Below are 27,595 nucleotides of genomic sequence, written 5' to 3' on the forward strand. Positions count from 1 at the left end.
GTTGAATTTACCAACCCTGGAATGACCCTTCCTCTAGACCTCTTCTTAGGTATGAAACACATTTTTCTTATTTGGGGAATACAGATTACAGACCACCCAGGAAATTATATAAACAACCAATTTGTTAACTAACAAGGTTAAGACTACATTTCATTGTGAGTTGGATTTTTTGTTATTAGCAGCTAAAAGCACTCTAGCTGGTGGTAAGCAAGCCAACATAAGTATCTAGGGGAAAACCATTTTGCAAAGACTTGGATAGCAAGTATCAAGGCTCAGGAGTAGGAGCCTGTCTGGCATATTTAAGAAGCAAGGAGCCCAGTGTGGTCAGATCAAAATTAGAGAGAAAATCAGGGAGCTAATGGAGGCCAGATTATAGAGGGCCCTGTAAGGACTTTGGCTTTTATGCAGACAGAGGAGGAGCAAATTGATGGTTTTGAGCATGCATGACATGATCTGACTTTGTTTTATCTGGGTCGCTCTAGCTGCTGTGTTGAGAAGAGGTAGTGGAGGAACAAAGGCTAAGGCATGAAGACCAATGAAACAGGTGAAATATGATGTTGACTGGGATCAGGGTAGCAGCAGAAGTGGCTGGATTCTGGACGTTTTTGAAGATGGGAACAACAGAATTTGTTGTCAGACTGATTTCTCTGACTAAGGGCCTGACACGCTATAGGTGTTTTATAAACATCTGCTAAAAGAATGAGTAAATGACTCTGGAGTTCATGAGCTTAACCACTGAATTATATATTTCCTTTAGTAACAACCTCAGTGGAATTGCTGAATTCTCAGTGGAGATGCACAGGAGTATTTGAATTTATTAGCACCTGTTCAGTCTGCTCATCTGCAGTATGAATTAATCACTGCAGATGAGCAGACTGAACAGGTGATATAAAATCCTAAGAACTGGGTTTGAGCTTTGACTTTTGATAAGTAGAAATTGTGATTTGGAGTTAAGTTACCCAATTTCTCTGGCTTTTGGCATCTCTAAGATACAGATCATGATTATTTCATAACGTTTTGGAGGAGCTGAAAATGCATATATGGGGAAAATGCATTGCAAATTATAAAGTATTCTGCAAATCTCAGCTATTGTTAAGGACTGGCCCTCTCTAAGAATATAGGCTTCCTCCTTGACTCCAAAATTACTTGTTCTTTCTTTTCAAAACATCATGTATCCACTAGTGCCCTTGTTATACAATGGTATGAGAGCTGGGTAGGAGAAAGTTAATTTCAATATTTTATAATAATTATTTCACTATTAAAAATTTTCTTAGCTTGTTCTCTTCTGGATCAAATCACAGTGATTCTTTAAACTTTTCATCATGTTCTAGTTTCTAGTACTTTAAAGCTTCCCTTCAAGGATGAGAAGCATGAATAGGCAACACCCTGTCACATGTAATTTGCCTTGTTATTTTTCTAACAGAATCTCAGGTCTATGACAGCTTTTGATTTCATCTACCTAGCTACAATCCTAAATTAGTTTGAATATGATTGAGTCAAACGATTGTAGTTATTCCTATGTAAAGTCTTGAGTTTCTTACATCTTATTCTTTAATAGAAAAAGTTCCAAACCTCAGAGTTGAAATACGACGATACTTGTCTTGGATCATCTCTGCCTTTGTCACTTTTCTGTGCAGATTTAAGAAAACCAGGTGGTAATGCAGGACCTATTATAGGCCTGAAAAATAAAATGTACCTTTATCATTCTCCCTGACTTTAAAAAGTCAGCTTTCAGAATAAAAGCTCACACAAATAATAAAAAGCCAGATAATAACAAATGTTGAAAATGAGAATCTTATTCAACATATTATTTTTACTCTATAACCTAGTATTGTTTCACTGAGTATCATAAAAATAAAAATCTAAATTTTGTATTTTAACTTTCTATTTGTTAGTCAATGATTAGATGCTAAACCAGTAATTCTCAATCTTTGTGGCAATGGTGTATACCATTGTTCTTCCTAAAAGAAGTATGTTAAATAAAAATAATAACTTATGGACTAAAGCCTTGGCTTTAGTGCCTTGGCCTTGGCTTTCAGTTTTGATATTCATCGTCCACTGAAAAATACCTTAGTGGCATTATATTTATAGTCAGAACTACTTAAGTATAAATTGGGTTCTAAGGACATACGTAGCCAATGCATACAACAGATGTTAGTAATTTATGGTTATGTGTGCCAAGGCAGTATAAAAACCTAAACACCGTCCTAACTAACAATCCAATAATGATGTGGAAGCGTATAAGAAGGAAAATAGTTCACTTAAGACCTGTATAGAAAGGAAACGGTAGTACGCTAACCACATTTCAACCAGTGTACTTTTCTGTTTCCTTCACAAAACCCTGGTTGGTATAAGTCACTCCGTTTTCTATCTGAGCAGAATAACACCCAACGACAACATGAACTAGTCGGTGGCAGAGCTGGAGTGTGAACCCTGGTCTGTCTGATGCCAAAGTTCAGTGTCGTTCTAGCTGCCCTACTGCCACATTCTGAGGGAACAGACATCCGTTCAAAGAGAAAACTGCCTAAATTCTAGGCCTTAAAAAGAGAAAGTCCTACTTTATGCATGGAAAAAACAAAAGAAGAACGATACTTTCGACTCTCTTTCATACTGCTAAGTTTCTCCATTCTTTGTTTTTTTCCAGAGATGTCCCTGTGCAAGTGTTACCAACCAAGATGGCACTGATGCCCTAAGCTGAATTTTCCAGATTGCACTATGTTCAATTAGAGTCTTACAGACAGGTTTCCCGGTAGGACAAAAATAGTACTAGAGTCCCAAGGTCTGGGGTCTGATCCTGGCCATTTAATTACCTCTTGCCTTGGTCCATAAAACTGCTATGAACCAAAACAATTTTGCAAATGAAACATGCGGAAGTGTGGCATTGTTAGAAAGATCAAATTCGTTATCATTTATAAAGTATAAAGAAGTGCTGTATGGGTTTTTTTCTGAGTACAGTTTTTAGCAGATCTACAAATGCAATTACAGCTCAATTCTCTGGCCTCAGGGAATTTGTGAGTATAAAACCACTAACACATAAAATCTTAAAAGACAGTAAAGGAACATAACCATGGCACATGCTGTGGACGTGTATGAGGTTTTGCCTCCAATATATGCTTCCACCTGTTTCTTTCAAACATATATTTTACTATTGTCAAAATAGAAAGAAATCGCTATGTATCTAACAATCTATTTTCTTGAAAGGAATGTTATAGCCCAGCAGTCAGCAAATTTCCCGTAAAAATCCAGACAGGAAATTTTAGGCTCTGAGGGCCACACTTGGTCTCTGTTGCATATTCGTCTTTGTATTTTAATGACCCCCTAAAGACCATTCTTAGCTCGGGGCCATACAAAAAACAGGCAGTGGATTGCCTATTCCTCTTATTTCTTCTTTCTTTTCTTCAATAAGCATCCCTTTACTTGCTGACGCCATTACAGAAACTGATTACATTCGCAACAAAAAGTGTTTTTTGAGTTGAAATCAGAGGCAGTTACTCCCCAAAAGTTATATGAAAATGAGAAGCTGACAAGTGTGATTATAACCTCTGAATATATAATGTACAACAGCCTTTTCTACTTGTTCTTGCACACTGGGATACAGTGTTATGAATTATAAACAATATGGTGTGCAATTTCATATTCAGCAGTTAAATATTTTATAATTCCGAGAAGACAGGAATCAGTATTTACTATATGTTTATTCTGTGCCAGGCACTATATAAGAATCACACATGTATATATATGCATATAAATATGAAATCTCAATCACCACGACAATTCTGTAAGGTACGTGTTGCTATCTTATTCCACAGATGACAAATTTGAGGTTCGGTGAAGTTAACTGTGTAACTTGGTACATAGGGATTTGTCTATTCCTTCAATAAATAATTAAGAAGACGTCTGAATTAGAAGTCAAATACCGGGATTCCAGCCCCAGGTGTACCACTGACTATGTGTGCAACCTTACTTGTTCAAAAAAAAATGGGGAAGAAGGGTCATGTTTCACCCAGCCTGCCACAGAACACTCTTGTCAGTATCAAATAAGAGATGTGGAAGTTTTTTATGAATTATAAAAGTGTCATAAACGTGTAAATAATTAGTTTCCTTATATGAATTTTAAAATTACAGTTATTTTTACTTCCAATTTATTTCAAATGTTATATAAACACGTAAGTTAAAAAACAATTTCAGACAACTCTTTAATGAATTAACGGACACTAGAAAAGACCGGCCGGAAGTAGTACACATTACCACCTTGGAGGAGAATCATCCTGCTTTTTAAATCCAGGAGGAAGGGCTGGTCCAAAAAACCCTTCATCATCATCATCATCGTCATCCTGATTTCTCCTCTGTTTTCTGAAAACACAGTAGTGTAATTTTATGCATGTATGTCAAAATTTTCTTCATAGAGAAATTTCCTTTTTTTTTTTTTTTTTTTTTTTTTGCGGTACGCGGGCCTCTCACTGTTGTGGCCTCTCCCGTTGTGGAGCGCAGGCTCAGCGGCCATGGCTCACGGGCCCAGCCGCTCCGCGGCATGTGGGATCTTCCCAGACCGGGGCACGAACCCACGTCCCCTGCATCGGCAGGCGGACTCTCAACCACTGCGCCACCAGGGAAGCCCGAAATTTCCATTTTTAAAGAACATTAACTTCAACTAGTTGTACAAACACTGAAACAATAAATTAATCTTGCCAAATAAGAAAAAAAAATCTACCACAGATCTTATACTAATCTTTTCTTGAAATTCATTTATGGTCTAAAAATAGAGATTGGTTACTTCTTTACAGCAGAAATATATCAATTTTCTATATTTTCTGTGTTGTTTAAGAGTCCATTCAATGAAGTTTCAAATACTCTACTTGCTAGATATTTTTGAGCAAAAAGTTTATGGCACTGGTTTTTAAATTCACTTAAGTAAAGGCTTTAAGTTGCTACTTCTGTCTCCTACTCATTAAAGTGCTTTAAAAAAGACCTTGCTATCCAATAATAAACAAAGATTCGACTTCTTATTTACATCGACCTGTGGTAAGGCTAGGTCAGAGGGAATCATTCATTTACTTAAACAAAAAGCACATACTGCATACATAATTTTTTTTTAAAGCATATTCTTTTTTTTTTGGTTGTGCGGCTTGTGGGATCTTAGTTGCCCAACCAGGGATCGAACCTGTGCCCCCTGCATTGGAAGCACAGAGTCCTAAGCACTGGACCACCAGGGAGTTCCCTGCATACATAATTTTAAAAAAGAAGATATATGGTTTATTTAGAATATTTAATCACTTCAATAATACCTTAAGGAAAAATCCTTTATATAAGACTTTTATTGAAATTCTAGATATCTCCAGAGCATATACTACTAAAATAAATTTCCTTCTGAAAGGTATAGTTCATGAGGAAATGCCATATGAAGTAATTTCTTCCTGTGCTGTATAAATGCAGGTTGATATCCCCTTACTAGCTCTCTGTTAGCCAGTGTACACCAGATTTGAAGCTTGGTTTTACCATTTAATGTAATAAGTGACTCACCTTGCAGTTGGACCAGTGTCATCTTCTTCAGATTCTTCATTTCCTTCTTCAGACAAAGAACTACTGTCCTCGTCGCTGTCTGATGACTTTGAACTACTGCTTTTATAATTAGGGGGCAGAGCTGGTCCTGCAACTAAAGAAGATGTCTTGTGTATGTCATAAGTAGCCACAACTGTTTCAATGAACTCCCTAGCTGACATTTCACACTTTCTTTTCTGAAATTCTCAGCACTGGCTGGCTATCATTTATTATGGACTTTAATCTCATTTGCTCCTGTTGTGTACAGTGGGCTTGTCTTTCCAACTCCAGGAAGGCAGAAATCATGTCTTACACAGTGTTACCTATGAGATTCACAAAAGCTTTAATACCCAAACTTATAAATATAGCAATAGCACATAATTTCCCTGACATCTTGCAATTTTTGCATTGGTTGCAATTTTGGTTGGTGCAACTGCCAAAATGGTTTCATGATTTTGTTTTTTCCTTACGGACAGTGTATGGTAGACAATATTTATATCACGGAGCTAACCAAATAACAAATTTGCCATTCCACAGTCTAACATGGTAAAAATCAAAATTATCCATTCTGGTTTCTGACTAAGAATCACCACTTAAAAATATCTTTATTGGTATTACCATACTTCTCAGTTAGCTTTCTGTTCGAGATGATTTTCCAAGCAGAAACAAAAGTAGAGGCACTCTAAATTCTCCTGCTTACTAGTAGAGACTCAGAGAAGAGAATGAGGTCACATTGGGATGCAGATGCCAAGGAAGAGGTAAGGGTGCTCTGTGCCCACTCACCATAGTGAACTGCTCTCACTTCATGACTTAGCAAAATTATAAATTATTGCACGATGTCATTGTATGATGTCACACAGACACAACTGTCTACGTCGATCCTCAGCAGTGATGCTAAAACTCTACTGACATAGTTCCCAAGCCTGGGTGATTATCAGACTTGCCAAAATATTTTTAAAAAAGAGATTCCTGTGCCCTTGCCCCAGAGATTCTGACTTAGTTGGCCTGGAATAGGGCCTGGAAATATGATTTTCCAAAGAGCTTCCAGGTATGCTATTCCTTCAGTATTAATAACAACAAAAACTTAAAAGAGATTTACATGCATTCCCCTATTTAATTCTGACAACAACCTTATTAAGAAAGCAGTATTACTTCTAGCTTACAGATGGGGAAACTGAGGCAGAGAGACAGTAACTTGCCCAATTTTACACAACTAAATAGTGGAGGTAGGATATGAACCTCTTAACCGTTATATTAAACAACATTCAACAAAGTCAACATCCATCCATTCAACAAATATTTATTGAGTACTTCTAGAGAAACAACTTAAAAAAGAAACAAATAAAAAAAGGTGACTGTGAATACGTGGGACGGTAATTTTAAAGACAGAGGTCAGGGAAGGTTCCCCTGAGAAGACATTTGTAGGGAGACTTAAACGATGACAGTGGTCATGCAACAATCTGAGGGAAGAACATTCTAGATGGAGGAATCACTAGTGTGAAAGTCCTATGGAGAGAACAAGCTTGATGTGCTTGAGGGACAAAAAGGCCTGTGTGGCTAGAGCAAAGTAAGCAAAGTGACAAGACAAAATCGGATGGTTCAAAGGGGCCACACTATATGCTTTGGGGCCAGACTCTAGCTGTGAGTTCCAGTTCAGCCACTTCCTAGCTGTGTGATCTGGATATTATTTAACCTTCCTGTGTTATTCTCTTAATCTGTAAAGTGAGGTTAACAGTAGTTCCAGTCTCATAGCGCTGTTGTGAAGAATACATATTATACCTGCAAAGCATATAACACTGTAGCTGGCATACAGTAGGCACTCCATAAATGTGAGCATAGGCTGTGGTAATTGAATTTGGATTTTAGTTATAACAGGCAGTCACTGCAAGGTTTTGAGCCTGGAGAGATATAATCTGAGTTAGCTTTTTTATTAAAACAAAAACAAAAACAAAAAACTCAGCTTGTGGACAATAGGGAATCAGGAGTAGGGGAGATGAGTTAGAAAGCTGATATGAGATGGTTTGATTTGCAATTGCTTTGAAGAAGCAGGATTTGCTAATGGTTTGGATGTGAGAAGTGAGAGCCAGCCAAAAAGGAACTGAGGATGTCGTAGGTTTCTGGCCTGATTAGCCAGCCAGGAGGATGGTAGTGCTATTCTCTAATATGGAGAAGACTAGGAGGGAAGCATGTTTGGGGGAAGAGCTAAGAGCTTGTTTTTCACATCTTCAGTTTAACATGCCCATTAGAAATTTCAGTGGTATGATCAGTGGTACTTGGGTATATTAATATAAAACTCAGGGGAGAAAGCAGGCTCAGTGTTGGAACCACAGGTCTATTTCTGAAATTTTTTTCCTATTGCTCCTTGTTGTATTACCATAGAACAAGTGCTCAATACACAACAAGTTGACTTAAAAAATCCAAACTTTTGGGCTTCCCTGGTGGCGCAGTAGTTGAGAGTCCGCCTGCTGATGCAGGGGACACAGGTTCATGCCCTGGTCCACATGCCGCGGAGCGGCTGGGCCCGTGAGCCATGGCCGCTGAGCCTACGCGTCCGGAGCCTGTGCTCCGCAACGGGAGAGGCCACAACAGTGAGAGGCCCACATACCACAAAAAAAAAAAAAAAAAAAAAAATCCAAACTTTTATCTTAAAAAATTGGATGCATTTTTTCTACATTCTCCCATGTATCATTAAATAAAGGAAGGAATTATAGAAAATAAATGCTAAACTGGGGCGTCCCTGGTGGCGCAGTGGTTAAGAATCTGCCTGCCAATGCAGGGGACACGGGTTCGAGCCCTGGTCCGGGAAGATCCCATATGCCGCGGAGCAACTAAGCCCGTGCGCCACAACTACTGAACCTGCGCTCTGGAGCCCACAGGCCTAGAGCCCGTGCTCCTCAACAAGAGAGGCCACAGCAATGAGAGGCCTGTGCACCGCAATGAAGAGCAGCCCCCGCTTGCCACACTAGAGAAAGCCCACGCCCAGCGACGAAGACCCGATGTAGACAAAAATAAATAAATTTATATATTTTTAAAAAAGCTAAACTGGTAATACGGCATGCCTAGAAAAGAACAATCAATGAGCAAAAAGAGGAAAACAATAAGAATTAAAAGATAAAATTCATATCTCCAACTGCTGTTTAAGACCGAAGAACAGTTATGTCTTCGTTTGTAAATGTTCCCCAACTATAAGTGGAGATTATATCTGACTTCTGACCGTAATGAATAATGCCTTTACTGATTTCTGGTTTATCTTTGTATGTACTACTAATTCCTAGAGAAAGCACCTTTTAGAATATAGCAAGGGAGCATACAACCTTCCATAAATATCCCTTTCTTCAAAGTTCTAGGCGGATATAGTTTACATTTCACTCTTGGCTCTTTCCAACTTCCTCTTGCTCCTAAGTATTAAAGAGAGAAGACTTTTTTCCTTTTTAGCTCCTTTTTTTTTTTTTTTTTTTTTTTTTGCTGCATTGGGTCTTTGTTGCTGTGCGCAGGCTTTTCTCTAGTTGTGGCGAGTGGGGGCTACTCCTCGTTGCAGTGGCTTCTCTTGTTGCGGAGTACAGGCTCTAGGCGCGCAGGCTTAAGTAGTTGTGGCACATGGGCTCAGTAGTTGTGGCTCACGGGCTCTAGAGAAAAGGCTCAGTCGTTGTGGCGCACGGGCTTAGTTGCTCCACGGCATGTGGGATCTTCCCGGACCAGGGTTTGAACCCGTGTCCCCTGCATTGGCAGGTGGACCCTCAACCACTGCACCCACAGGGAAGCCCCCTAGCTTCACTTTTTTTTTTATAGGTATCACTCTTCAGAACTATATAAAATGTCTTAAAAAATTGTTTTAGGCATTTGTAATGAACTATTCCATCTCTTTCCTAAAGCAGTGATGCGTGTCATTAAGGTAGCTCTTCTACTGCCATGGTAATTTTACAAGTAGATTACAACTTCCATGAAAATAGAGATTATGTCATATATTCCATTATGTTTCCCTTGTAATGTCTATCACACAGAATTATGCATACAAAAGAAGTACTCAGTATAAAGCACATTAAATCTTATTATAGATCAGCAATCGATTATAATAGGAAACACTGACTCTGAACCCCAATTAAACAAAACGTTATTCCCGCCAAAGCAATTCCATTCTTCTCATTAGTAGACTTAAACTACAAAAAAATTATACTGTTATATTATATTTTGAATTTCAACAATAAAGATTTGTGGAAATTTGTTTTGTTCTCTTGTTATATACATATTTTTATAATAATCTTGATTTTGCCTGTTGACTGGCAAAGTCTAAAATATTTACTATCTGGTTCAGGAAAAGCTTGCTGATTCTGTGACAGAATTAAGTCATGGAAATGTCAATAAGGAGAATCCAACTGTCTTTTTTTTTTTTTTTTTTTTTGCGGTACGCGGGCCTCTTACTGTTGTGGCCTCTCCCGTTGCGGAGCACAGGCTCCGGACGCGCAGGCTCAGCGGCCATGGCTCACGGGCCCAGCTGCTCCGTGGCATGTGGGATCTTCCCGGACCGGGGCACGAACCCGTGTCCCCTGCATTGGCAGGCGGACTCTCAACCACTGCGCCACCAGGGAAGCCCCGACTGTCTTTTGATGGGAGTAGGTAGTGATGTCAGTGGTGCAGTGGTTAAGAATCTGCCTGCCAATGCAGGGGACAAGGGTTCGAGCCCCGGTCCGGGAAGATCCCACATGCCGCGCAGCAACTAAGCCCGTGCACCACAACTACTGAGCCTGAGCTCTAGAGCCTGTGTGCCACAACTACTGAGCCTGTGCTCTAGAGCCCGTGTGCCGCAAATACTAAACCCGTATGCCACAACTACTGAAACCCGTGCACCTAGAGACCGTGATCCGCAACAAGAGAAGCCACTGCAATGAGAAGCCCACACACCGCAACGAACAGTAGCCCCCCCGCTCAGCAACGAGGACCCAACACAGCCAAAAATAACTTAAAAAAAAAAAAAACCGTGATGGTTGGGCTGAGGCTAAAAGATGAGACTGAGTTAGCTGGGCAAAGGGAGTGTGGATTGGAGGAAGAGTGGTCCAGGCAGAGGGAAAAGCATCTGCAAAGAACTGAAAGCCTAAGGGCCTGGCACATCTAGAAATGTGTTCAGAGTGGCTGGAACCAAGAGAAGAGAGAAGGAGGGATTATCAGGGGGAAATGTGGCTGTGAGGTCAAACAAGGTCAGGACTGAAAAGGGTGCCTTGAATTTAGCAAAAAGGTGCCGAGACGATTGGTGGGTGGTCTTCATTTATTTCCACAGTGAAATTGGTGAGAGTGGTCTCCGTGGATTGGCAAGAACAGGAGCCAGAATGCAGTGGGTTAAGGAGAAAACGGGGAGGATCCAGAGTTGGTCAGAGAGAAAGAGGAGTGGCTACCGGGGGATGTGGAGTAGTCTTCATGAAGATGGGAACGATGTGAATGTTCTGGTTAAATGCTAAGGGCAAGGAGCCCCCAGGACAAGTGAGGGCAGGAGTTCCAAGTGAAAATGGAAGGATTAGCCTTGGAAGGAGGTAGTTCCCCTCTTGCATTATAATCAAAGGGAAGACGAAAGAGTTGGGCAGAGGTTTGGGAAAGTTTTTAGGTACTGTGCCAGAAAAATGAGGAAGTTCTCTTAGGATGGCATCTACTTTTTCTGTGAAGTAGATGGAGAGAGAGTGTAAAGAAGAAAGAGAAGGTTTTAAAAAGCCATGGTTGATCATGGGGGAGGAGACCTGCGTGGGGAAACGTCTGAGGATGGCTGGGCAGAACTGTGGACCCAGCCAGGGAGGAGACTATAGTGTTTAGCAGCATTTAGCCTGTGGAGGGGTGAGGATTCTTCTAGCAGCACTTGGAAGCCTGGGTGTGGGCTCATCAGGGGTGAACGACTGTACTGGTCCAGGGCTGAGTTTTTGCTAGACGGGTTTAACAGAATACTAAATGGGATAAGGCGGCTGAAAACACTGGCAAGAGAAGGCATGAATGGACGGACCATGGAGGCTAAGCTGAGCAGGGACAGAAGTAATTAAAGGAAATTTAAGGCCAAAACGGACTGAGGCAGAGATCACATGGCTCAATGGGACTAAAAACAAAACTAAAAAATAAAAAACTTGTAATGAGAGTAACTGAGGAAGAATGCTGGATGAATAAGGGGTTCTGGCTGAGAATAAGATCTGAATTTAAATTTTCAGAGATGGGGGAATTCCCTGGCGGTCCAGTGGTTAGGACTCCATGATCTCACTGCCAAGGGCCCGGATTCAATCCCTGGTCAGGGGACTAAGATCCTATAAGCTGCACAGTACGGCCAAAAAAAAAAAAAAATGTTCAGAGGTGGAATAGGATCCAGCGTGTGACTGCGAATGTGGCTGGGATGAGTGGCGTGAAGGTTGCCGCAGATGAGAATAAAGTCAGAGTCAAAAGAGCCCAGGCTCCACTCAGCTTACACAAAGCAGTGTCTGGAGTATGCAGACTGGTCTTGAGAAAACATCTGCACCCCCGTGTTTTTAACATGATCTCAGGGGACACTTCCCAGCACTCAATTTTCCAGAGTATTCAAATAAAATTAAATTGGTCCATCTCAGACCTGTGTGCTAAATAAAAAGTTTGGTTAACCCCACTTTTCTTCAACCTTAGTTGAATGGATCCTTCCTTGCTAAAATAAAAGCCTAACTTTTCAACAGCTATAGCAAAAACAAGACCTGGAAAGAAACCTCTAGGTGGAAACACGGCCTCTGGGTAGTCAAAGAATGCAAATTAGATTCAGAAATGGAAGAGTTATTCTTCCAGCTTTGCTCTTTGCCAACTTCAGTCAGTCCCAGGCTACAAATTAGTACCAACATGAAAGCAGATGGATACTCATCACGGAGGAGTCTGAGAAGAATTTATTTGGCAAATACGAGGTGCCTGCTATGTGTTAAGGCTAGAAGACTATAGTGCAATGGTGGAGACAGATATGTCAGCAAGTTATTCGAAAACAATGTATTAAATATGTGACGTAATTAAGTAGGCAAAAAACCCGTGGGTAAAGAGGAGGGCGTGACAATGCTTGGGAGAGTTTGGAAAGCCTTCACTGAGGTGACACTGAAGTTAGGGCTTGAAGGATGAAGGGGGAGTTTGTCAGGTATGTCAAGAAGAGGAGGGCGAGGGCCAAAGGAGCCTAGAGAATTGAAGAACTGCGCAGAAACTCGGATTGGTTTGAGCTCTGAGCCGTGTGTGTCAGGACAGGACGAGAGGCTAGGAAGGCAGGTCGGGGGCTAGGGCGCAGAGCATCTTCTGCAAGAGCCAAGGGCATTCATTGCACGTTAGAAGGCAAGAAGGCACAGAGGTTCGGAGTACGGGCTTCGCTCTAAGTCGGGCTCCATCACTTAACTAACTGTGTGGTATGCGCAACAGCCTGGGCCTCAGTGTCCCCATTTGCAACACGAAATAATAATCTTTACCTTATACAGTGGCCAAGAGTATTAAATCACTGAATGTGCATCGATCGTTTAGCACAGCGTCCAGCCCATGGAGAACTAAATGCGAATACTTCTTGGTGATAATGATTACTAGGCCAAAGCTCGTTTCTACAGCCCCCACGGCCACGCTTGGGAAGGAAAGTTAGCTCGGGTGGGGCCGCGCCCACTCGCCACTCCTCCGCCCTCCCGGGCCTCGGGACCACTACTCCGAGAACGGGGCCGGGCCAGAGACGGGGTGGGAGGGCCTGGCGGGCAGGGGACGCCGCCGCTTACCGGGGCTGGGGTCCCGCTCCTCGTCCTCCGCTGACCCGCTGGCCTTGAAGCCGGGCGGCAGTGCCGGCCCGATAAGATCCCTCGCCATCCGCAGTGGCAGACACTGGTCCCGCACACAGGTGTATCCACGCCTAGTCAAACCTCCCCGCGAGTCAGCCCGCCATACGCCGAAAATGAGGGAAGCGTTTCCGGCCCCGACCAATGACGTGGAGGCCTGTGATTGGCTGATCTGTATCATTAGCGATAACGGAAGTGACGCCTAAGGCTTGCTCCACTTTCGCACGCTGGCTTCCCTACTAGGCGGATGGCATGGGTGAGCCGGCAAGTGGTTGCGTGACTCGCACGGGGTGGTTTTCAGCTCCCGAGGTGACCCCCACTTTGGAGCCTCTGAGCGACGGTGCCTCGCTGCCGGACAACTGGATGTTCTGGGCGATGCTGCCGGCGCCGCCACCAGCGCCTTCGTCGCTTCCCGCAGCAGGGTCCGAACCTTCCTCAGAGGCGCAGCCCCCCGCGGAGGCCCAGAGCCTCCCCGAGGCGCCTCCCCCCTTTGACGCCCAGATTCTTCCCGGGGCACAGCCCCCTTTCGACGCCCAGTCCCCCCTTGATTCTCAGCGTCAACTCAATGGCCAGCCTTCCTGGAATTTCCAGGCTTCAACATCATGGTACTGGACACAGCCTCCTGGTGTCTTTCCTTGGCATCGGCAGCCCCACAACACTCCGGGTAGGTTGTTACTTCTCTCTGTACCACCTCTTCCCTTTCCTTTTCCCTTCTCCCCTCTCCTTTTCCACCCTTTTTGCTCTCTCCCCTTCTGATACTGCCTTGCACTCTTGGAGTCTGGTCATTAATGTCTCACAGTTTGTTCCACAGTTATGTTTTTCCTGCCTGTTCATTCAGTTTAATAATTATTTATTGAATTCCAACTATGAACCAGGAAGGGGAGATAAAGCAGTGAACAAAACATACAAATATCCTTATTTTGAGCTTAAATCTCCTGGTGTAGGAAGACAGACAATAAACAAAAGAAAGCAGTGTGTATTAGAAGGCAGTGAGTGCTATGGAGAGAGAGCAGAGTGACAGGCAGTGCAGTTTTAAATGTCAGTGTGAGTCGTAAGTAAGGTGACATTGGAGCAAAGACTTCAGGGAGGTGAGGGATCAGAACAGTGCATGTATCTGGGGGATAGCGATACAGGCAGAGGGACCTGCAAGTGCAAAGGCCTGGAGGTAGAAGCTATAGATCAGAATGGAACCCAGTGAGGCAAGAAAGGACTGAGCCTGGGGTGGAGTTGTAGGCAATAGAGGAAGAGGGCCTTGTAGATCGTGGGACTTCTACTGTTACGATATGTTTAGTGCAAGGGAGTGGCATGCTTTGATTTATGTTTTCAAAGGGTTAATATGGCTACTGATTGGAAATGACGGAAAGGGAGATGAGTTAAGAAGGTATTGCGGTTAACCTGGTGAGAGATACTGGGGACTTGGACCAAGGTGGAGCTCAGGAGGTGATGAGAAGTAGTTGGATTCTAGATATATCTTGAAGGTAGGGTAGGGCCAGCATAATTTTTTGAGGAATTGGATGTGGGATGGGATGTAAAGAGGACACAAGAATAACTTAAAAGTTTTTTTCCAAGCAAGTGGAAGGATGTGGAGGGAGTAGATTTGGAAAGGAGACCAGGAGTTGAGTTTGGAATATGATTTGTGTCAAGTAGAGATACTGAACTGGCTGTTAGCTATTAGTTTGTACTTTAAGGGGAGGTTTGTGGCTAGAGCTGTAAATCGGGGTGTCATTGGCATAGAGATCATATTTAAAGCCATGAAATTGTTCGCTTAGAACAATTCAATTTACATTAAGTTGAATCCAAATCAGTGTTACTGTATGCCTAATGCTGGGGATATGAATGTGCCTAAGACAGTGCCAAGCGAGGTGAGATGGGTTCATAAATATAAATCACAGTGCAGTGTGACTGGTGATAGAGGCATATAAAAGGAGATTTCAGAGTATGGAGAAAGTTGGGGAAACTTTTGGAAGAAGTGTATTGGGAGATGTTTAATATTCTGGAAGAGATACTTTTTAGGTGGAAGCAAAGAGGTGTCAGTGCAAGGTGAGTTCTGAAGGTTGCAGTGTTCTGGTGTGACTGAAGCATAGTATGTGGAAGGTACAAGGAAGAGCAGGGTGAAAAAATAAAGTGGGATCTCATCGGAGGACTCTAGGAAGCTACTTGCTTCCAGGGTCTTGAGCAGGGTTGTGATGACTGGACGATTATTTTTGTGGTGTCAGTGTGCAGGGTCTGTTGGAAGAAAGGGCTTAGGAACTGGAAGCCAGTCTGGAAGGCTGTCACAGTGATCTGGGTGAAAGATCAAGGTTTCAGAGTTGGGTCATGGCAATAAGAAAGGAAAAATATTTGAGAAGAAATGTATTTCACAAGGGTCTGTTTTCCTGGTGTAAAATTGATACTGAAAGAGCTCCATTAGAGATTTTATGGTTTACATTTCTTTTTTCTTTAAAAAAAATTTTTTTTTTTTTTTTTTTTTTTTTTTTTTGGCTGCGCTGGGCCTTAGTTGCGGCACGTGGGATCTTCATTGCGGCGTGTGGGATCTTTAGTTGCAGCATGTGGGCTCTTAGTTGCGGCACGTGGGATCTAGTTCCATGACCAGGGATTGAACCCGGGCCCCCTGCATTGGGAGCACAGAGTCAACTACTAGACCACCAGGGAAGTCCCTGGTTTACATTTCTAATGTTTGAAATAACTACAAGGAATTTTACCAGGTTAGCTTGTCCATTCCTTTACTTAGACATCCAAAGTGTCTATGGACATGTAATCTTACTAATATGTATTAATTTGAAAAATGTTTATTTGGTAAACTAGTCTTAATCTTTGTTAATTTGTTTGAATTACTATTCTGCCTAGAAGTAGTTTACCACTGTTTTTACACAAGTATTTATGACATTCTGTAGCAAAATTTTAAATAATTGTATAGTTGTAAACATTTCTGGATCTCTTTTTGTTTTTCAGTTAAACATTCTTATCTTCCACAAAAACATGATGCAAAGGTCAATGACTTCAACATCTCTCCCAGGAGAAAACAGAAAAAAAGGGTATTTTTTAAAGATGTTCTTGAATGTGACACTTTGGTTCCTATGTCACTTTCATATCTTGTGTTTCAATCATAACTGTCTCAGTGTTTTGCATTCATTATTGACACAGCAGAGCCTTGCATAAAAGGATCTTTAAGGGTCTTGGCTGTAAGTAAAATCTTCAAGCAAAATCTTTTTGAGAAATAAAGGGAGAAGTTATAGAAAAAGAAAACATTTAATCCATTTCAGTATAGTATCAGGAGTAAATATAATGGGGAATTATGATTACAAATAAATGTAAATGTTATTAAACTTCAATGAAGTAAACAAAAGTATAATATATATGTTATACATAATACATATTATATATTTAATTTATTTATTTTACTAGCATATTGGTAGGAGAAGGATGAAATTAAAAGTTTTTGTTTTTTTTAATGAGGAACAACCCTTCGTTATGTTCAGAAACTGAGTCTTAAAATAGGCTTCTTTTATTCTGATGTATCTTATAATCTGGTCTTTCAACTTTTAAGATGTGTAAATAATTTTATTAGTTTAGAATAAATTGAGTAAAATCTACAGCATGAGACTAGTACCCTTCATTTTGGCATCAAAACTATGTAACTAATATTAACAAAATATTGTGAAAGTATGTTTATTAACATAATCTCAACATTGAACAATTGGGGCCCTATATAGCCTATCATTGTAATAATCATTTTTGTTTTATGTTTAAACATAAAAATAGTAAATTGGGAATTAAAAAGAACTAATATTTACCTAAATAGTTCTTTTTTTCTCATTCTGTAGTTAAAATATACACACACACACACGCACACACTTGTTTTTCCTAAAAGAAGAAATACCGTTTTTACCCTGAATATTTATTTTTAGGTCATTTTGACATATGCTCTATTAAGTTTTAATTAGATTACCAATTTGAAATCTACTCACAATTTATTATATTAGCTTTACTCAGATTTAAAATTTTTTAACAAGCCTGGCTTTTCCTAATGTATTTGTTAAAAATAAAAACAGAATCATCCCTTCATTAGAAATGTATTCAGAAGTTTTTGCCACCTGTAAGGGTTGTGTGAAAAATCAAAATATGTACTATATTTTTACTGATGATTAGAGTTCTCACCAAAAGCCTAATGCATCTTCATTTTTGTTTGCAGAAAAGAAAGGAACCAGTTTTTCACTATTTTTGTGATACCTGTGATCGTGGTTTTAAAAATCAAGAGAAGTATGATAAACACATGTCCGAACATATGAAGGTAGGTTTTCTTAGTTGTCCTGATATTTATTTAGCAAAATGGGTGTATTTGGTAGAAATTCTGAGCTTCCTTCCCTTAAAAGTTTATAGTTTTCATAGAAATGTTGTTTGATGACTTGCCAAATTGGGACAGTGACCCTGGGATTTGCAGTTTGAGGGTGGGAAGCCCGCTGCTTCAGGAAGTGTGAGATGGCAGTAAAAGAGAAGGGAGGTCTGGCAGCTGTTTGTATGCATGCGCCTCCTCTCCTCTCTGAGAGGCTGGGCCTCCCCTCCGGTTGCTCCGTGCGCCTTTGTGAGTTCTTTCTCCTTTAAGGCTGCCCTTGACTATTTAACCACACAGTGTAATTTGCCTTGGCCCAGCACCCTCTACGGATGGTTTAGACCTTATTAAGTACTTTTAACTAGGATATTTGAGAAGTAAAAAAAGTTAAAAAGTAAGTTCTTAGTTTGGAAAGGTTCTCTTTCAGTTTGTAGGCGTGCCCCTTAATTTTAGGAATTAAGAACATTTTACAACATTGCTGATGTCGTGCATTCACTCAAGTGGAGAAGTAAATGATATGCATTACTGTACTATATACTTAGAGAGTGCAGCTCTGTTTTGGAATGATTTTTGTTTTAGGTATTCAGTGGTAACACCACATAGATGGGATACTATGTAATATGACCAGAATATGTCTGTATATATAGTAGTAAGGTAAATTTTTTATGGAAAACATTGAGTAGCCTTTCTTAAAAATTCTTACAGTGTCCTGAGGTAGATTGCTCTTTTAGTGCACATGAGAAGATTGTCCAATTCCATTGGAGAAATGTAAGTTCTTTTTTTGTTTGTTTGTTGCATGCTCTTTTTATTTCATTGATTTATTATCTTCATAGCTCTCTATTTACATAGCCTACTAATGAGTAACATTCACAGAACACTGTACTTTGTAAGGCATTTTTACATCTACTATTCAATTTTATCCTCATAAGCCACTGTGTAAAGTAAATAAATCTTGGCCCTGTTTAACAGATTGGTAAAATGATTTGCCCAGGGTCTCAGAACTGACCCCTGCACTTGAATTTCATGATGGCAAATTCTGTTTTACTATACCATGCTGTTTCAAATTGTTTCGTATATTCATTATTTCTCTAGCTAACTTTCTTAACTTTGGTTGGTAGGTAATTCATTTGGGTATTTAATATCAATCAAGTATTGGGTGACATTTACTTTGTAACCAAAATGATATTATGACTTTTTTCTTATCAGTAGTACTAATCTAAAGACAAGAGAAAAATTCTTTTTCCTTTAAAGGAAAAGTCGTAATAAGGATAGATAAAACCTGCTTACTTAGTTTTAAAATTGTCTCTGCTAGTAAATTTACTTTTGGGTATACAGTCTCCATTATCCCCCATAATACTTGAGATTTAGTCAAAAGCATACAATACGCTTCTTGATATTCAGCAGACATTTTCCCCTTAGACGCATGCTCCTGGTATGAAGAAAATCAAGTTAGACACTCCGGAGGAGATTGCAAGATGGAGGGAAGAAAGAAGAAAGTGAGTAAAGAGTTAAGAACTAGTGAAACAATTTTGTTTTACTGTGGCAAGGCTGAGTACTTGAAAATAATGACCATTCTGGCCCTAAGGAACAATTTGAAAAAGGAAATTTGCTCTTTTGTTATTTATTTATTTATGTATTTAAATTTTTGAATTTTATGTTATTTTATTTTATTTATTTAAAATTTTTTTAATTTAATTTAATTTATTTTTTATACAGCAGGTTCTTCTTAGTCCTCAATGAATTTTATTTTATTTATTTTTTTATACAGCAGGTTCTTATTAGTCATCAATTTTATACACATCAGTGTATACATGTCAATCCCAATCACCCAATTCATCACACCCCGCCCCCCCCCACCCCGTGGCTTTCCCCCCTGGTGTCCGTACGTTTGTTCTCTACATCTGTGTCTCAACTTCTGCCCTGCAAACCGGTTCATCTGTACCACTTTTCTAGGTTCCACATACAGGCGTTAACATACAGTATTTGTTTTTCTCTTTCTGACTGATTTCACTCTGTATGACAGTCTCTAGATCCATCCATGTCTCAGCAAATGACCCAATTTCGTTCCTTTTTATGGCTGAGTAATATTCCATTGTATATATGTACCACATCTTCTTTATCCATTCGTCTGTTGATGGGCATTTAGGTTGCTTCTGTGACCTGGCTATTGTAAATGGTGCTGCAATAAACATTGGGATGCATGTGTCTTTTTGAATTATGGTTTTCTCTGGGTATATGCCCAGTAGTGGGATTGCTGGATCATATGGTAATTCTATTTTTAGTGTTTTAAGGACCCTCCATACTGTTCTCCATAGTGGCTATATCAATTTACATCCCCACCAACAATGCAAGAGGGTTCCCTTTTCTCCACACCCTCTCCAGCATTTGTTGTTTGTGGATTTTCTGATGATGCCCATTCACCACACCTCTGGTGTGAGGTGATACCTCATTGTAGTTTTGATTTGCATTTCTCTAATAATTAGAGATGTTGAGCAACTTTTCATGTGCTTCTTGGCCATCTGTATGTCTTCTTTGGAGAAATGTCTATTTAGGTCTTCTCCCCATTTTTGGATTGGGTTGTTTTTGTTGTTTTTTTGTTTGTTTGTTTTTGCGGTACGTGGGCCTCTCACTGCTGTGGCCTCTCCCGTTGCGGAGCGCAGGCTCCGGATGCGCAGGCTCAGCGGCCGTGGCTTCACAGGCCCAGCCGCTCTGCGGCATGTGGGATCTTCCCAGACTGGGGCATGAACCCGTGTCCCCTGCATCGGCTCTCAACCACTGTGCCACCAGGGAAGCCTTATATGAGGCTATTTGTATGTAGCTTTTGGTAGACCTAATAGGAACTCTTCATAAATAACTGATGTCATAATGGGACCTTGCTCTTTGAGGGGAGCCACTACATGCCCCCTCTGTTAAATATTCAATACTGAGGCAGTGATGGGTGGGTGCTATTTTAAAAAAATGTATAATACTTTGTTATGTTTATTGTTTTGATTACTTTAAAAAAGTTGTGGAATGATTGGAGTGTGCTAGGCAGAGGGAGTACAAGTGACAAGATACACACGTGCCTGTCCTTATCCATAAAAAGACGAGAAATGTTTTCCTGTAATTAAAGTCAAAGAAATTTGAGTCTTACCTTGTGACTTGTAGCTTTATACTTATAAGGGAAGAAAGCTTAATAGATGTCTAGCTAGAATCGACCAATGAAAAATCCCATGAGGAAGCTGTTGTCTCAGGATAGGACCAGGATACCTCATCCTGAAACAGAAGACCAAGTCAGAGCTATTAGGATGGTCAGCAGCGCTTTTAAGTCAATAGCTGTTTTTCTGGAATTGAAAAATGAGGAGAGCCTCAGATAGGAAGAGTTACCTTCAGAGGTCGAGAAAGATACTTAAAAACTTTTAACCAGCAGGTTAAAGTTGTACTCCGTTCAACTTAAAGTTTTCAGCTTAAAGCCCCTGTATGTGTGTATATGAAGAGCTGTGTGAAATGTTGCACTGTTATGTGAGAGAGTTAGTTACTGCCCTTTAAAGCTTGAAAGGTAATTCTGAGGAAAACCAGCATAAACATAAAGATTTAGAACCAACCGAGAACAAATAGAATTCAGTAAATGTGTATGTAACTATCCATTATTAATACTGTGTAAAGAGTTGGATGACGGTGAAGGACAATCAGAGGAATTTAATTCTTAAGCAAGTAAACCTGGGTCCAGCCAGTCAGCAGTCAACATGGACTCGATGGATTTAATAGAATTTTAAGAGCATCCTTGGCTAACAAATGTAATAATCTAGGGTAAGAGTCTAGGCCACCAGGAGTAGGGTATACTAGAATGCCTTTTCCTCTTTATCTCCCGGCAGAATCTTATTTAGCTTGTAAGACCTGTTTTGTTTTGTTTTTTTAAAACATGTATTTATTTATTTATTTTGGCTGCGTTGGATCTTAGTCGCGGCATGCGGACTTCTTACTTGCCGCATGCATGCGGGATCTAGTTCCCCGACCAGGCATTGAACCCAGGCCCCCGGCATTGGGAATGCAGAGTCTTACCCACTGGACCACCAGGGAAGTCCCAAGACCTGTCTTAAGTGTCACCTGATTTGTCATTCTCTTCTTCTTCTTCATTTCCTCTATCTCAGTGCTGCTAGAGTGCTAGTCTGTAACAAGATAAGGAACTTGTACCAGAATATAAATCTATACCTTACTTCCTTCATTGAGAAAGTCTTGGTAAGAAGAAAATGTCATCTGAGCTAAATATATTTGGTTTAGGGACATAGCTGATGTATACCCTGACATAAGTGTGTGGATTGGCTGCCAGTCCATGGACCAACCTCGCCTAAAGCATTATTCACTACTTCCTGTGTGAATACATAGCTTATCAATACAAACACAATAGCGTTTGTTGCATTATCTTATAGGTGGCCCTAGTCTTAGACATCTTTGATTCTGCTGCACTTTGCATAGTACCTGGGATTTAGTATGTGGAGAATAAATATTTGTGGACTGAGTTACTGTTAAATGGTGCAGTATGGGAAGAACCAGTCTTGGCATTGATAAGGAGCCTTAGCCAATTGCACAGTCAAACTTAGAAGTCAGAGGAGTTGGGACCATGACGTGATTTGACTTAGTGAAGAATTCGAAGAAGTTCACATAAAGCTCCTTGCCTCCTCTAGGTGGCTTCTTTACAGGTACAGTTTTTTTCTTCTCATGATTCCACTTCACTCTAGTTTTTTTGTTTTTTGTTTGTTTTGCTTATTTGTTTTTTATCTGTTGGGTGTATCTTTTTCTTACTATTTTGCACAGAGGAATAATCAAACAAGAAGAGTTAGTTCCCCTTCCTGATACTTAGTTTTGTTTTGTTTTTTTTTTGTTTTTTTTTTGCGGTATGCGGGCCTCGCACTGTTGTGGCCTCTCCCGTTGCGGAGCACAGGCTCCGGACGCGCAGGCTCAGCGGCCATGGCTCACGGGCCCAGCTGCTCCGCGGCATGTGGGATCTTCCCGGACCGGGGCACGAACCCATGTCCCCTGCATCGGCAGGCGGACTCTCAACCACTGCGCCACCAGGGAAGCCCCTGATACTTAGTTTTTAAAGAGCTGGTGATGACAGTATTGAAGATTATATCCTGCTAGATGGATTGGAAAGTGCCTACTTGCAAAGGTTTTTCCCTGGTACTTTGCCCTGACTTTGGTCAGTTGGAAGTTGTTGCAGCTCAGTGGTGCCTGCCAGCCCCTGTTGTATATGTTTAATTCTTTTGAGGAGAATGATGATGGCTGCTAGTCAGCAATGATTATAAAGCAACTGAGAAGTTAACTAAGTAAGCTGTTTAGTCTCTCAAGTTTTGAGTTCACTTAAGGCAATAGGGAAGTTCTGAAATGAGTTCCTGATTAACCAACTTTGGTTCCTTTATATCTAACGAGTGTTTAAATTAAGTCATTATATAAACTGGGAAAATTGGACCCACTATTAAATTAATGGTAGCCAGCTTCAGTGATTCTGTTCCATTATGTCCCTAGCTATTTTACTCTCCCACAGTCCTCCACTCTACCCTCCTTGTCAGCATATAAGAGGAAGGACCTCATCTAGTCTGGAGGAGTGGGGTGTTCCTTGACAAAGGGCAGTTGAGCTGAACTTAAACCTAATTAAGAAGAAATAAGGGGAGGCAGGGGCTAGTGCACAGACAGATTGGCATGAGTATAGGAACTTGAATATAGGTAAGAGATGATAGAAGCTTTTGAAAGATGGCAGTTGTGGGGACAGAGAGAACTAGGTGGATATAGAACATAAAAATGGGCACTGTTTGGTAGTTGGACAGTTGTGAGGTTGAGGAGGAAAGAGGTTTTGAGGAGATGTCCAAGTTCCTCTGTGAAAGCACCTTTGTGAAAGGTGGTGCCTGTTCCTCAGACAGGGAACCCCGGAAGAGAATCACATTTGGAGGTGTTGATTTAGGACATCGTTGAGTATGAGGAGATTCTGAGACATCTATTTGAAGATGTTGTGTAAGCATTGGGGCTCAGACCAGACTGGCTGGAGATAGATATTTTAAAATCATGAAACCATGAATGCAGAAGATATTCCCCACAGAGAGAGGGTAGAGTGGAAAGGGAAGGTAGCCTAAAAGGGAGTTAAAGCCAACAAGCCTGCTGAGCAAGAGCCAGAGAAGTAGAAGAAAACTCAGAATATGACCTGTCGTAGAAGCCAGTAGAAGGGAGGATTTCAAGAAGGAAGATGTGATTATCAGTGCAGATTGCTGTGGAAAGGTGAAATAAAACAAGAACAAAAAGTGACTGATTTTGTGACTTGTAGGGCCCCCTTGACGTGGATTCCAGATGATTGCTCCTTGGCCCTTCTTCTTGGAGTTTCCTGCCATCTGTCTCCACAGCTCTCTGCAGCTCTGACAGCCTCCCCCATAATTCTTTTCTTTTTTTTAAATATTTATTTATTTATTTGGCTGTGTTGGGTCTTAGTTGCGGCAGTGGGATCTTCGTTGCGGCACATGGGATCTTTTGTTGTGGAGCACAGGCTCTTTGTTGCTGCATGCGGGCTTCTCTCTAGTTGTGGTGCACGGGCTTTAGAGCGCACAGCCTCAGTAGTTGCGGCGCGTGGGCTCTCTAGTTGTGGCGTGTGGACTCTAAAGTGCTCAGGCTCAGTAGTTGTGGCATGCAGGCTTAGTTGCCCCGCGGCATGGGGGATCTTAGTTCCCCAACCAGGGATCGAACCCACATCCCCTGCATTGGAAGGTGGACTCTCAACCCCTGGACCACCAGGGAAGTCCCTCCCCCGTGATTCTTAACAAGGCGGATTGCAGTTGCCTTTACCACCCTGCCCTTGGCATATATATAGATGGTCCAACAGAATCCTTTGAATTCCGCTGACTTTTTGAGACTCACAGCTTACAATAAAGAGTTTCATCTGGCACCTTTTTACCTTCCAATTTCTAGTGTCCTTTACCTCCATGCAGTTTCTGCCACTTACTCTCACGGCCACCCTGTGGATCTTATCTTCTGGACTTTCTGCCCCAGAAATCTTGAAGTTGGGCTTACTCCTCTTGGGTCATAACTTTCATTCCATCCAACTGTCTCACTGTCACCTGTACCTGGTCCCGGACTAGTTGAAGCCTCCCACCTCTTACCCACTTTACCTTCTTTGTCTCTCATCCCCCTTCTGTCTTTGCTTCTCTGCCAAGTTTAAGTCACCTCCACCACTCTCGGAAGCTCAGCTCCCTCATTCCAGTGCCCTTCGTTACACCCACCTGGCAAAATCTCAGCTCTGGCTCACTTGCTAAGTGTTGTTCAAGAAAACCACACAGTTGAAGTACACTCTGCAGAGGAACGCTCAGCAGTGCTGATCACACTTAAGGAACTGACTTTGACCAATGAGGTTAGGCTATTCTCTTTGTGTTCGTTCTTTTTTCATGCAAGATGAGATGCTAGTAGGCATGTATTTCTTAGTTACATAGGTGACTATGTAGAATAAAATTTAAAAAGAAATTTGTTAAACTGATTTTATTTTAGCCAGCTAAAATGCCAGTGAAAACAACACCTTAGAACTGACGGTCAGGGTCCTGTAATGTGGGCTTAACATATCTTTCCTGATTAATCCCACATTACTTGCTTATCAGAGTTCTTTGTCCCAGCCAGACTTGGTTTTTCTCTTTTTCATATCCCAAACAAGTTTTTTGAACTTTTAACCTCTGTTTTGATTATGCTGCTTCCAGAAAATCCTCCCTTCTCTATCCTTGAAGTTCTGCTCACTGCTTTAGTCCAGCTGAAATCCTGCCAGACTAAAATTTTGGTAGTATTTTTCCTTATCTGCCTGGAAGGGTATCTTGTCCCTCTTTGAATGTGGTATCCCCTCTGCCTCCTTAGTGTAGATGCCCCTCATTATGGTACTATTGATGAACTTTTTTGCTTATGTGTCTTTTTAAAAAAAATAAATTAGAAGCTTTAGAACTGTAAGAACCATGGTTTGTGTGACTGTTTATATCCCATGGTGCCATAGGTAGAAGGGATGTTTATAAATGTTGATATATGTAAATGGGGCTTGAAAATATTTTTTCTTATGGGTGTAGTTCTATTTTGGTATATACAAGTAAGTGGTTGGAGAAATCTTGCTGAGATTCATATTTTTAATTTATGTTTTAAACTATACCTTTGTCATTGTTAAAGAAATTGGGCAATGTTGATCAGATTAATAACTGTAGTTGGAATTCAGTAATGTAACTAATGGTATTTAAACTGCTGTGGTTTTGAACAATAAATTCTCACCACATAGGACAGTTCATCACCAAGACAAACGAAATTGATCTGTATTTGAATGCATTACTTTCTACAGTAGCTTTCCCCATCTGAACGTGAACTCTGCCACCTTGTGGTTTTGTGCAGCAAGTGCTTTAAAGGAAAAAATTCCACTGCTAGAGAAACTTAAGGAATATTAACATTTGAAGATGCAAACTAGCTTAGGTAGCACGTGTTTCTATAAAGTCCCTGGTAGAAGACTAGTTTGGTTTTGTAATGTAATCGAGAACTCTCAGCCACCTTTGAATTTATGTTGATGTACATTATAGCTTTGAATAACTTCCTGACAAGAGTTTAGCTTGAAATTAGGGGTAAACATTCAGTATTTGAAAAGGCAAAGGTTGTTTTATATATGGCCAAGGTTACTGAAAAGAGGTAGGAGTAGACTCTTGCCTTTAAGACCCTCACTCTAATGGGAGACGTGCGAAGAATATCCATAGGTGGCCGTGAGAGCACAGGCAACTGAAGCATTAATTTTTGCTGTGTGGGTATAACAGTGTCTGGTCAAGGGATAGCTGGCGTCTTTGGAAGGCAGGGCAATCAGTTCATTTTGCAAGACTTCTTGTGAGAGGGGTCGTGCCACCCCTTTCCTCCCCCCAATTTATTTGAAGGTGAAGTTTATTCTTTTTTAATGCATAGTTCTGACAAACATCCATAGTTGTGTTTAATTAAAAACTTTAAGGCTTTCCACTAATAACCTGCAAAAAAAGAAATCCTAGCCAAAAAAAACCCGTAGTGATTCTTTCTTAATTCCTGTCGGGTACAAATGCTGTGTGATTTGACATTAGGAAAAATGAGTGGTAGAGGTTCGTTTCCCAAACCTCTATTTTAGAGACACTGAAACATACTTCACGGCAGATTTGGAGTCCGCTAGGTGGAGTAGTTGTGTTATTTATTTTACTACTGCAGTTACTGTGGCTCTGAGGAAATGCTTTACAGCTGTGTGCCCAGTTCTTTGGGAATTCCAGCGGAGGGGCTGTGCTCCTAAAGAATGCTACATCTTTTTGAAGTTTGGAAAGACTTTGAAGTAAAAATGCAGTAGTGTTGAAGTAGCCGTGATTCAGGGAGAATAAAGAGGGATTGTGTTTTTCTACAGAAGAGGCTTAAGGGAAAAGCCAAGGAGTGGGTGGTGATTTGAGGATAAGGAAAGAGAAAGGTAACCAGAGTGAGATGTGCTAAGATAATGGTTGGTTCCATGTTGCTAATTTATTGACTCTGGGGCTTAAGGATTGTCACTGGAGGCTTAAGGCTTAGGCAAGGGGAAGACAAAGCGGGGGTAAGAAATGAAAGAGGGAGAAGAGAGTGAGGTAAAAAGCATACGGTTTCAGGGCCAATTCCTTTGGGGGTGTTGGGAAAAGATGGAAGTCGGGAGAAAAGTGATTTTAGCAGATAAAAATACAGAAAATACCACTTGTCACAGTCTTTATAACATCCATTCTCTACCAGGAGATATTGGACTAAATTTTATTGGTATGTAATTGTGCAATGTAAGACAATTTGTGATTTTTTTCAACAGTTTTCTCTGGATTTTTGTACTTAGAAACCTGAACTGTGTCCTTTATCAAAGATCCAGACTTTTCCTTATTCTTGTATCTCACTAGTATGTTGCTGGAAGAGGCTTCTGATTATTGTTGTATGTATAACTAGGTCTTGTGTTTCTGGTTTC

At 40.9% G+C, this 27,595-nt stretch overlaps 2 protein-coding genes across 2 annotated transcripts in view; one reads left to right on the top strand and one right to left on the bottom strand.

The window, feature by feature from the left end:
- The window catches only part of GPALPP1 (GPALPP motifs containing 1), a 31,100-nt gene extending 17,657 nt beyond the window's left edge, over window positions 1–13,443 (bottom strand). Inside the window, exons 1-4 of the mRNA XM_060079789.1 lie at window positions 13,257–13,443; window positions 5,521–5,653; window positions 4,252–4,353; window positions 1,573–1,678 (exon numbers count right to left, since the gene is read on the bottom strand). Of these exons, the coding sequence (XP_059935772.1) occupies window positions 1,573–1,678; window positions 4,252–4,353; window positions 5,521–5,653; window positions 13,257–13,344 (429 nt within the window). The 5' untranslated portion in view covers window positions 13,345–13,443. The remainder of the gene's footprint in view (window positions 1–1,572; window positions 1,679–4,251; window positions 4,354–5,520; window positions 5,654–13,256) is intronic.
- A 101-nt stretch (window positions 13,444–13,544) lies between these two features.
- The window catches only part of NUFIP1 (nuclear FMR1 interacting protein 1), a 39,921-nt gene continuing 25,870 nt past the window's right edge, over window positions 13,545–27,595 (top strand). The window contains exons 1-5 of the mRNA XM_060079969.1: window positions 13,545–13,977; window positions 16,266–16,348; window positions 17,506–17,604; window positions 18,349–18,411; window positions 19,063–19,139. Coding sequence (XP_059935952.1) covers window positions 13,566–13,977; window positions 16,266–16,348; window positions 17,506–17,604; window positions 18,349–18,411; window positions 19,063–19,139 — 734 coding nt within the window. The 5' untranslated portion in view covers window positions 13,545–13,565. The remainder of the gene's footprint in view (window positions 13,978–16,265; window positions 16,349–17,505; window positions 17,605–18,348; window positions 18,412–19,062; window positions 19,140–27,595) is intronic.

The sequence above is a fragment of the Mesoplodon densirostris genome, chromosome 17 (genome assembly GCF_025265405.1).
Source record: "Mesoplodon densirostris isolate mMesDen1 chromosome 17, mMesDen1 primary haplotype, whole genome shotgun sequence".
NCBI lineage: Eukaryota > Metazoa > Chordata > Mammalia > Artiodactyla > Ziphiidae > Mesoplodon > Mesoplodon densirostris.